Consider the following 12,101-nt stretch of genomic DNA (forward strand, 5'->3'; position numbering starts at 1 on the left):
CCTTGCTCAAAGCAACTGAATGATTCTACCTGGTCCCAAGCTATCACATACTAGGGTGTGGAGTTATAGTAATTTTTTAAAAAAAAATTTTTTTAAATTTAAAGTAAAAGGACTTAAAAGCTAGAACTGGACATGCTGAATGTTTTTTGTCTTATGAATTTTACCACATGGTAATGATTTTGTAGTAACGTGAATTTTAAACTGGGCACTTTAAATTAGCATTTGGGTCTAGACTTGTGTTAATTGAATTGTTGAATTTATATGGAAGCCGTTTATGTGTTCGGAAGGCTGCATGAATTGTGGGCTGACAGATAATACCGTGGTGCTCATATAAGCTGGGAGCAATCTTACAGCAAGGCTGGAAAAAACAATGCAATTTTTTTCTTGAACACCTGAGGTGGACTCTCACTGGGAATGCTCAGCCATCCTTCAGGGTTGGTCTATACTCCCAGGGGGTTCTCATCACACTGTACTCTTCATACCAACCCTGCATCCCACCTACTCCAGCTTCCCTTCAGTTTGGATGTAGTATGATGAAAAGGATAGAAGTTGTCTGGGAAGGAGACCTGGAAAATCTGGGGAAGGGCTCGAATAGTCCATCACATCCCTGGCACCATGTGACACCTGAACATCACTGGGCCCTGAGCATTGCCAGCTGTGGACACCAAGGATTGCCACCACCCCATTATAGCCAGCTCATATAAAGACTTGGGGGAGGAAGAATTGAACTACTTAAAAAGAATAGTTTAAACTATTGAAAGAATAGTTTAAGAATTGAACTATTTAAAAGACCTAGATGCTGTAGACATCCTCCTTCCCGCTATATCAGTATTTCTCAACTGGGGCCATATGAAAATAGGGGGCTTTGCGATGAGACTAAGGGGCAACCTATAGGACAGGGGCCGGGTAGAGTAGCAGAGGAAGGAAACAAGGTGCAGGGGAGACAGAATAAAAACCTTTGACAATCACTGCACAACAGGAGCCAGAATGTATTTCTGCATGGAGTTTTGTAGCTTTCATTTCTAAACATTTAGCTTAAAGTATTGGGAACGAGAAGTTCTAGTTATACTGTCTTTCACTGAAATGCTGTCCGTGAAAATTTTGAAAAGTAAATGCATTTTACTTTAAAATTTTTTAAAGTAAAAGGACTCAGAAGCCAGAACTGGACATGTTAAATGATTTTTGTTTTATGAATTTTAGCACATGGTAATGATTTAATAATAGCATGAATTTTAAACTGGGCGATTTATTTTTTAAATTTATTTATTTATTTTTATTTTTTTGCTTTTTGGGTCACACCCGGTGATGCACAGGGGTTACTCCAGGCTCTTCACTCAGGAATTACTCCTGGCGGTGCTCAGGGGACCATATGGGATGCTGGGATTCGAACCCGGGTCGGCCGCATGCAAAGCAAATGCCCTACCTGCTGTGCTCGCTCCAGCCCCTAAACTGGGCACTTTAAATTAGCATTTGGGTTTAGACTTGTGTTCATTGAATTATTGAATTTATATGGAAGAAAAAAATCACTGTGAATATGCCCACCTGTGTCAGAATACTAGAAAAGGTGCAGAGTGATAACAGCTTTTTCTCTCAATCAGGGCTTCACGTTTGGGAAGGCTGGAGAGATCCTCACCACCAGGCTTCGGTCAATGGCCTTTAAAGCAATGTTAAGACAGGTAAGCAGGTACCCTGGAGATTTCTTCCATTTTTAAAAAAAATTATTTATTTTATTAAATCACCATGTGGAAAGTTACAAAGTTTCCAGGCTTATGTCTCAGTTATACAATGCTCAAACACCCGCCCCTTCACCAGTGCACATATTCCACCACCAAAAACCCCAGTATACCTCCCACCCCAGCCGCCCCCCCACCCCCACCTTCGTAGCTGATAAATTTCACTTCATTTTCTCTTTATCTTGATTACATTCCGTATTTCAACACAAAATTCACTATTATTGTTGGAGTTTCCCCCCAAAAAACAGCCCTGCTGACAAGGAAGCATTTGATAATTAGTTTTCCATTCCTGAGAATGAAGAGATATGAAGTCGCTTGAAGGAAATGATGCAATTTCTAACATTTTAAGCCTCTTTCTGTACCTCTGTGGCTTTGATTTGTTTTCTGCCCCAAGGTATTCTTGCAAGAACTGGTCCGAGCCCTGCAGATTTTCTGGTCTTTCAACAGCCAACAACTTCCCAGAGTTTTTACAAGGAGTAGGCTCGTGTTAGTTACTATTAGGATTATTTTGCAATGATCTCTGTTCCATTTGGATATTTAATTTCAAAGACCCGTAGCCTTCCCTGGATTCTATGCAGATCCAGGCTGAGTCATTTGCAACACCAGGATTCCTTAAAACAAGTAGTATTTGTCCTGACTATAGGTTCTCCCCAGTGGTGAAAAGTAGACTTTCTTATTTGTGCTTCAGTTTTTGGTTTGTTTTTCACTACAAAAAAAATTGTAGCTCACTCAAGTTTTGCTTTATTTATTGATTGGTTTGAGTTTGGGGCCACACCCAGCAGGGCTTAGGACTCTTACTCGTGGCTCTTCACTTGGGATCACTCCTGGCAGGCTCATGGGACCGTATGTGGTGTCAGGGATTGAACCCTGGTTAGCAGCATGCAAGGCACATGCCTTACCTGCAACCTGTACTATCATTCTAGCCCTTCACTCAAATTTCAGTCACTGTGTAGAAGACACTGTGCTGAGACCTGTCTCTAAATGCATTATCTGCCCCCTAATAAAGTTCACAATTAAGTCGGGAGGGGAAATATATACAGACATAAATTCTGTTTTTATAGAGAGGGTCAGACTGTTCTTCTGATTGGCAGAAACTGCTTACGTTGCTGTCACAAATGCCACTCCCCCCAAAAGTACTATATTTTGAACAAGTTTTTAAACCACGTGTCAGCATCATTTACATTATTGCTGTGTGAGGAAATTACGTTACATGAAAGTATAGATGCTATGGATGAGCAGTATCTTATAAGCAGAATCATGCAAAATACATCTTGTTGGCCCTTGATGAGGAAACAAACCAAAAGCATGGTGAGAACCCAGGACTGATGTTCTTGCACCTGGGAATCACAAGAGTGAGTTGAGGTGGGCACAGTGCCAGCACCCTTCATGGGCGGTGTGGTTGGTTGGTCTGAGGAGGCGTCTGCAGTGTGAGCGGCGGGGGTTAGGCGATGGAACGGAGCCACCGTCACTGCTGCAGCTTATCAGCCCACTCGTCCTCTCCCCTTTTTTTTTTGTGGAGCACCAGCGTCCAGATGCAGGTTCAGGGAAGGTTGGGGGGCTCTTTTCTCAGTTCCAATATTAAACTTTAAGTGTGGTTCTCTCCTGTGCCTTGAGGGGTTGGGAGGAGTCACCTGATTTTATTTTCATTTTAAACTAATTTTACAGTATATTTTGTGCCACAGGACATGAGCTGGTTTGATGATCATAAAAACAGCACTGGTGCACTTTCTACAAGACTTGCAACAGATGCCTCCCAAGTTCAAGGCGTATGTAGACTGCTCTTTGCTTATACCTTTTGTAAACTGTGGTTTGGGACACATATGTAACACAGTTATAGTCCTTAAACTGCTATCATCAGGTAATAACAGAATTGTGTAAACAGTGAGGGGAAGGTTAAACGTTAATTGGTCAATTGAGTTAATTGATCCACTGGCTCTAAAATATCATCAAGGGATCCAGGTTTCATCTGACTGAATGACCTTTCTTCTTCAAGACTGACTTCATCCACAGGCTCATTTGCAGGCTAACTGTAGCTGCCACAAATTCCTTTCTCAGCCAGTGGAAGAGCAAGCATGCCTGTACTCACTTGCTCTTTTCCTTCAACCTAGTGTAGTTAAATTTGGGTCACATTAGTAACCCCGAACTCACAGCTGTGTCCAGGAAACGTCAGCTCTTAGAAGAACTGAGTACTTAAAAGTTTATTGATTCCCACAATGGAGGAGGCAGAAAGTACTCTTCAGTGTCCACTACACCAGGCCTCTTCCTGAGTCCACACACTGGAACCCTTCCCTGTGCTTTATAGTGGATGGCGTCTCAGGACACAGGCACTTAGTAACAGATGGTGTCTTGCAGTGTGTAAGTTTCTCTCTTACATGTCCAAATCAAAAATTCTTTAAAGTAGCAAAGAACACCTGGAGGTTAGTTTCTTCTTTAAAAGTCCCCTTCATTGAAAAGTGCCAACTTTCCACAGCCCCACTCCAAAGCAGAGCTGCCAATTTCTCGGTTCTGCAGTGCTGAATTTATGTGGACAAGAGAGAAAGGACAATTAGAAGACACAAACAAAGGGCTGCAGAGGCTCGGAATTAAGTGCAGATGTCCTGGGTTTATTGTAATGAAAAGGGAGCCGATGTCAGTGCAGCCACAAGATGCTCTCATCATTCTGACCAGGAAGCCTGATGGCGCAACTTTAGATACAGTTGTTCTCTTCTTTTTCTTTTCCAGGCCACTGGGACCAGGTTGGCTTTAATTGCACAGAATACAGCCAACCTTGGAACTGGCATCATCATATCATTTATCTATGGTTGGCAGTTAACCCTTTTGCTATTATCGGTTGTTCCAATTATTGCTATATCAGGCATTGTTGAAATGAAAATGTTGGCTGGAAATGCTAAAAGAGATAAAAAAGAATTGGAAACTGCTGGGAAGGTAGGTCAAATAAGACGTCCACTACTATAAATATTGCCTTTAGATATTTTTTTTACTACCTATTGCAAATGCATATTTCAATAACTAAATGTGCTCAATACAACTAAAAATAAATACTAGGTATGAATCAGTTTACTAATTACTATTAGTTTTATTCATGTCTACAACTTGAAAATGGAATGATTAAATGTAAAATTTATACAAAACTCTTAACGTGGAATTTTTATAAAGAATTTCTGAATTTCCAAAATTCAGTTTACTCATAATATTTGGGAGGCGTTGTTAGGATAAATGTCACCTGTTTACAGCTAAGGAGCCCATAACGTATTGACACTGGCACTGAGATTTGTGTTCACTAAGCCAGTCTCAGTGGTACATGTGATTCACCAGTGGTACACCAGTGGTACATGTCAGAGGCACTGTGTTAAAAAAAAAAAAGAGAACAGAAACGAAGAGCTCAAAAGCAAAAGCAGTTTATTTGCTCATACTTGAGACAATTCTGGGCTGTGAATTCTGTAGGACAGGAAGCCACCAGAGGGCAGTACTGCTGTGATATGTGGTTCTATCAGAATGACAATTGGACGAACGTTTATTAAGGCTTAGTATATGCCATGTATTGTGCAAAGTATTTATCTGCAGCATTTTTTTATGCCCTCACAATAGTCCAGAGTCAGGTCCTAGTGTAGCCCTGCTTATATAAGTAAGGAACTTGAAAATCAAACAAGTTATAGGGATGGCTGTCATACAAGTCTGGGTTGTTGAGATAAGGTTTCTTTATGAGCTTAAGTTTCTACATACAAGCATCTTATAAAAATGTGTTTAAAGTGGATCACAGCCAGTATTTTTAAAAAGTATATAATGGTAGGTGCTGTGTTGTAATATTGGCAGGTGAAGCAGAAAATGAATATAAATTATGATATCATTTCTTTAGCACCACACTTCAGCCCTTTCACTAATGTTACCACAGTTGGTTTTCACTGTGGTTAAATGAGGTGAGTCAGATTGTGTCTTCACCTCACAGAGAAGAGAACATTTCAGGGTTGAGTACCATGCTTCGGCTGGAAAGGGTGAAGTTAGATAGAATTCCAGCCAATCATGTTTCCATTAAGCCAATGCTGTCCAATGAAATCCTTTCTTTTCTCTTTAGCCATTTTGACTGCAGTTCAGAGCTGAGTTAGCATCTGTGGGGTTTCCATCAGAACACTGTCTTCCTGCCCACCCAGGGTCTCTGCTGGAGGCAGAGCGCAATAGACCAGTGCACAGTCCCCACATATGAGAAAAGTTGGAGGGTCCACAGTTCTGGACCCTCCTGCCAACTGCTTGAGAACTTGAGGAGAGTAGTTTTCAATGGCTGGTCTGTGAACTAATGCCAGCCCGCAGGTGTAAAAGGACTGAAGAATACTCTTTTAGGGCATCTTTTTCATTGCCATCACTAGTTTTGTTTTTTTTTTTAATTAGTTTTTACTTCATTTAAAGTTCAGAAACCTGCTTCTTTGCACATTACAGGAGGAAAAATTGAGTAGGTAGAATGACAATAAATATTTCTTAAGCCTGTTACCTAAAAAAAAAATCTGATACTAGAGAAGATGCTCAACTTCTCTGGTTCTTATTTTCCTTTTTCTTTTTGGTGGTGGTGGGGGCGGGGGTGGGAACCACCTAACTCTATTCTCAGGCATCACTCCAGGGACTCTGGGATGCTGGGGATCAAACCCCAGTAAGCCTCTTGCAAAGCAAGCACCTTAGTGCTGTGCTGTCTTCTTTCAAGTTTGAGGTGAATTGAAAGCAAAGCCACACAAGAATGAGACTTAGGTCAGACAAGTGACCTTTCTGGTGGCTGGACTGGGGCTAGATAAGGTTTCTGGTGTGGTCACTTTTGCCCAAAGCTGGTTCATTTCTCTGTGGCATCTGTAGTCATACTAGGTAACCTAGGTGCTCTTCAAATTTACAGTTTTGTCATATGGCTTATCCTGAATAAAATGATGCCTCAAAATTATTTGAAAAAATAATTTCCTAACTTTAAGGAAATAAAAATTAGTATAATTTTTAGGATTGTTTGGGAAGATCCCATGGGTGCTCAGGGGGACCCAGGGACCACTCCCAGTGTTTCTTAGTTATCTTGGTCCCAAAGATGCAGTGCTGCTCAGGCCCTGAAGTGCCAGGCACCAACAGAGGCACCTTGGGGTAGTGCTCAGGTGCCACCAGGGAAGTACTTCCTGTTGCTTGGTGCTGAGAATCATACAGGGTTCAGGTATATGAAAGGCATGAACTCTAACCCCTGTGCTATCTCTCCATCATTATAGCCCCCATTTCTAATGATGATTTGTTCTATGTTACAGATTGCAACAGAGGCAATAGAAAATATTAGGACAGTTGTGTCCTTAACTCAGGAAAGAAAATTTGAATCAATGTATGTCGAAAAATTGTACGGTGCTTACAGGTAATAAGCTACATTTTTTAAAGAACCAATACATTTTAAAGGTTGAATTATGGTCACTGATAGTATTTTTTAAAAATTGTTCCTCTAAACAATATGACCATAAAGATGTCATTTCAATAATTATCTCATGGAAACTAAGTAGCTTTTTATGCAATTGGGCCATAGGACTGAATTCTTACATTTTTTTAAAGATAGTAAGATTGGGTCTTCATGAACTGTAAGAAAGATATGGAGGATTTTTCAAATATTTATTCACCTGTGCAGGCAAAAAAACTATCTGGGTGATAGTACAGCATAAGCTTTCTTTTTTTTTTTTTTTTTTGCTTTTTGGGTCACACCTGGTGATGCACAGGGGTCACTCCTGGCTCATGCACTCAGGAATTACTCCTGGCGGTACTCGGGGGACCATATGGGATGCTGGGATTCAAACCCGGGTTGGCTGAGTGCAAGGCAGACGCCCTACCCGCTGTGCTATCACTACAGCCCCAGGATAAGCTTTCTTTTAGGAGTCATGCAAACCTTTTATCAATCAGCATAACCAAAGATAAGAGTTGTTTTGTGAATATACTGCATTCAGTTTCTGGATTAAAGTTATGCAACCTCCTCTGAAAACAGTATCAAGGACCTGTTTCACTAGTATACCGGAACAATTAAAAAATAGCTCTCGGGGGCCGAGCGATAGCACAGTGGGTAGGGCGTTTGCCTTGCATGTGGCCGACCCGGGTTCGATCCCCGGCATCCCATATGGTCCCCCAAGCACCGCCAGGAGTAATTCCTGAGTGCAAAGCCAGGAGTAACCCCTGAGCATCGCTGGGTGTGACCCAAAAAGTAAAAAAAAAAAATAGCTCTCAAAGGATCTATTATTTATTGTCTGCTATTTCTTTCTCAACAAGGTCTGCTTTTATAAATAAATATATTTGAGCAATAGTGAAACTTAGCATAACTTAAATGATATGTTTGTAAATTGGAATGGTGGTTTTCAGCCACCTATCTCTAAACTAGTGCCAGCTGCAGCAGTTGAAAGGTTTAGAATCGCTAGAGTAGAATAACAGTTCACTTAAATTTAAATTGTTAAAATTCTTGATTTATTTTATCTCCTTAGTTCTGCATACTCAATATAATACCAAAGAACAACCATTTACCTTAGACATGTGTATTATCTAAATTTTAAAAATCTTTTAAAAAGCAAAGAGCAGCATTTTTATTATCAGTTTAGTATTTCACATATAATCATGTATGTGGCATTACTAGGATCTCATGATTAATTTGAAACTCATGAGAATTAGAGAATAGAGCAATGAAGCTAACTTTAAACTTATTCATTTAAAGAATCAATAGCATTGTAAATTATTCAGTAATAATTACAGCACATAAGCCATGGAAACCAGTTGAATTTTCCTTCTTGCCAAACACCTTAATTATAATCTGAGAGTCAATGAAATATTTTTATTTAGGAAGATTAAGAAGCCTATTAAAGAATAGTATAACGTTGAATTAGAAATAGTACAAATAAATTGTATTGAGGTGATAGGATTTAGCTTGGGGGGAGCACTTTTGACAGATTGTGTATAAAATCTACAATCCTATATTTCTAAATCTGAAAAATGAACTTTTATATGAGACTAGCACTAGGAGACAAGATAAATTATATTGCAAAAAAGGGTACGTATGGACAATTTTTTTCTTTTTGGGTCACACCGGGAGTTCTCAGGGGTTACTCCTGGCTCTGCACTAAGAAATTACTCCTGGCGGTGTTTAGGGGACCATATGGGATACTGGGGATTGAACCTGGGTCAGCCACGTGCAAGGCAAATGCCCTACCTGCTGTACTATAGCTCTAGCTCCTGGGCAATTGTTCTTAATTGTCTCTTTAGCTCTTAAATTGAGCTTTATGGTCATAAAAGCTGTATATAGGTGGCTGAAAACCACCATTCCAATTAACAAATATATCATTTAAGTTATGCTCAATTTCACTATTGCTCAAACATATTTATTTATTTATAAAAGCAGAAAGAAATCGAAGACAATAGACAATAGATCCTCTGGGAGCTATTTTTAAAATTGTCCCAGTGTATTAGTGAAACAGGTCATTGATACTGTTTTCAGTGGAGGTTGCATGACTTTCATCTAGAAACTGAATGCAATATCTTCACAAAGCAACTCTTTTCTTTGGTTATGCTGATAAAAGGTTTGTATGGGGGCTGGAGTGATAGCACATCGGGTAGGGCTTTTGCCTTGCACTTGGCCAACCTGGGTTCGAATCCCAGCATCCCATATGGTCCCCTGAGCACCGCCAGGGGTAATTCCTGAGTGCAGAGCCAGGAGTAACCCCTGTGCATCACCGGGTATGACCTAAAAAAAGCAAAAAAAGAATAAATAAATAAAATAAAAGGTTTGCATGACCCTAAAAGAAGACTTATCTTGTACTATCACCCAGATAGTTTTTTTGTCTGCACAGGTGAATAAATAGTTGAAAAATCCTCCATATCTTACAGTTCATGAAGACCCAATCTTACTATCTTTTAAAAAAAAATGTAAGAATTCAGTCCTATGGCCCAGTTGCATAAAAAGCTACTTAGTTGCCATGAGATAATTGTTGAAATGACATCTTCATGGTCATCTTTATGGTCAGATTCATTCTCTCTTTAGCTACAACAACCATGTTTCATGATAGAGATTAAACGTCAAGTCACTAATGACTCATACATGTAGTAGTAGTAACATTTAATAGTAGTAGCTGTCTTTTATACTACCTCTATGAGGTAGGTTCTATATTTCACATTTACATTTATTTAATTTTGAAACCAGTTCTACCTCATACAAGTATCTCCCCTGTACAAATTAGAAAATTAATGCTAGAGACTTAATCACTTAAACAAGTGGAGGCAAAATTTAAACTTGGATTGGCCTAATTTAGAAGCTGTGCTTCATTCTGACCTGTAATGCTAAGAGAGACTGAAGAAATGCTTAAGAATGTATGAACTTGCTTTGCAGGAATTCTGTGCGGAAGGCACACATCTATGGAATTACTTTTAGTATTTCACAAGCATTTATGTATTTTTCATATGCTGGTTGTTTTCGATTTGGTGCCTATCTCATTGTGAATGGACATATGCGCTTCAGAGATGTTATTCTGTAAGTAGCTTTATACATATTAAGATTAGTCTTTTCATAAGGTTTGAATATGTCTATTAAAATTTTGGAGTAGACAAATAAATCTTATTTGTTCAAAAATGGTGTCATAATTGGATTTATCACTGAAATCTAATCTTGTCAATGGTCCAAGTATAGTTTAATCTGGATGAAACTAAAATTAGCCATGTTCATAAAGTAGAATTTTTTTGATACATAGAAGCTCCAATTAGGACAGCCAGTTTTTTCATTGTGTGATGTAGGCAGAAATAAATGATAATTAGAAAGTGGCTCATTACCATGCACTGAAAATAGAGTTAAATCTTACTGTTTATCTCTAATCCAAAGATGGCCTTGACAATGACGGGAATGCTTGATTGGAAGCACTGGCAAAGGCTCACTCTTGCCCAACAACCAGGCCTGGGATGACCCTGCCAGCATTTGCCTCCTAGTTTCTTTGTTTCCTGTCTCCAGGACTGGCCAATGGTCTTTCTAATTGATGCACTCCTCTTTTCAAAATATGCTGAACACGTCCAATTAGGTCATGGTCTAGTCTTGCCCAAAGGAAGTCTCACTTTTTAAGGTCACTAGACATCTGCTCAGATGCGGAGATCTTCAAGTAGGAGTTAACAACCTTTTATGGACCAGGTCAAAGCAAAGTGAAACTGGTCAGAGCTGTTCTTTTGTGTTTACTGATTAATTTTTTTTAGTGTCTGATAAAACAACCCTTCAGAAAAATTAAGGGGCAGCTATATCCATTCACCTTTCTTCTTCCATGAAGTTAATACTTAAGTACATTAAACACTTTTGAAGCACTTTGATTTTGCAGTACTGTTAATGGAAGAGTTTCCATTGCACAATGTTCCAACCCTGCATCTCCACCAGAGTGTCCACTTCTCTCCATCATTGTCTTGGGCTCCCCTCCCAGCCCCCTAGCTTGGTAAAGCCAGTTCTATAAATAAGACCTCAGCTTCTATTGTCTTTGATCATTTGTCTGAACACATTTTTTATATTTTAGGTTTAGAAGTTTGAGAGATAAAAATCTGGAGATTCTTTAAAATTTCTTAAGACGGGATATTCTCCCCTCTTTTTCTGGGGGAGCTCTGGGTCAGGGATAGTGTTTTGGAGGCATGTGTCTCAGAATCTTTAGGCTTTCCCAAAAGGTGTTTTAGCTAAATCCTTTTATAAAGACCATATGATTAGAAAATTGACCTTGCTTTAGGGCAGTTTTTTTCGGGGTAGTATGATGATTGTTATGTTTGGTCTGTAAAAAAAAAAAGGTGCAGTAGGTAACGTCATTCTTTGGTACCAGTGTGCCAGTTTCCTCACATGTTAAAAAGTTCATAATTCTGATGGGTATTGTGTAAATATCCTTTTTCATTCTGTAGATAGTCTTTGTATTCTGGTCACTGTATCTTTTGCGGTGCAGAAGCTTTTTAGTTTAATGTAGTCCCATTTGTTGATCTCTGTTTTTACTAGATTGCTTAGTTCCGTGTCATCTTTGAAGATACCTTTATCTTCAATATCATGGAGGGTTTGCCGACCTTGTCTTCAATGTACCTTATGGTTTGTGGTCTGATATTTACACAATACCCATCAGATAAGGGGTTGATATCAATGGTATATAAAGCACTGGTTGAACTCTACAAGAAGAAAACATCCAACCCCATCAAAAACTGGGGCAAAGAAATGAACAGAAACTTTCCCAAGGAAGAGATACGAATGGCCAAAAGGCACATGAAAAAGTGCTCTACATCACTAATTATCAGGGAGATGCAGATCAAAACAACCATGAGATACCACCTCACACCACAGAGACTAGCACACATCCAAAAGAACAAAAGCAACCACTGTTGGAGAGGATGTGGGGAGAA

At 39.4% G+C, this 12,101-nt stretch overlaps 1 protein-coding gene across 6 annotated transcripts in view; it reads left to right on the forward strand.

Annotated features, from left to right (window-relative positions):
* The window catches only part of LOC101550735 (phosphatidylcholine translocator ABCB4), a 68,449-nt gene that overhangs the window by 45,215 nt on the left and 11,133 nt on the right, over positions 1 to 12,101 (forward strand). For all 6 annotated transcript variants that reach the window (XM_055134890.1, XM_055134898.1, XM_055134908.1 and 3 more), the window contains 5 exons: positions 1,599 to 1,676; positions 3,416 to 3,499; positions 4,455 to 4,658; positions 6,995 to 7,095; positions 10,090 to 10,230. In XM_055134890.1, the coding sequence (XP_054990865.1) occupies positions 1,599 to 1,676; positions 3,416 to 3,499; positions 4,455 to 4,658; positions 6,995 to 7,095; positions 10,090 to 10,230 (608 nt within the window). The remainder of the gene's footprint in view (positions 1 to 1,598; positions 1,677 to 3,415; positions 3,500 to 4,454; positions 4,659 to 6,994; positions 7,096 to 10,089; positions 10,231 to 12,101) is intronic.

This window comes from Sorex araneus, chromosome 1, assembly GCF_027595985.1.
Source record: "Sorex araneus isolate mSorAra2 chromosome 1, mSorAra2.pri, whole genome shotgun sequence".
Taxonomy (NCBI): Eukaryota; Metazoa; Chordata; class Mammalia; order Eulipotyphla; family Soricidae; genus Sorex; species Sorex araneus.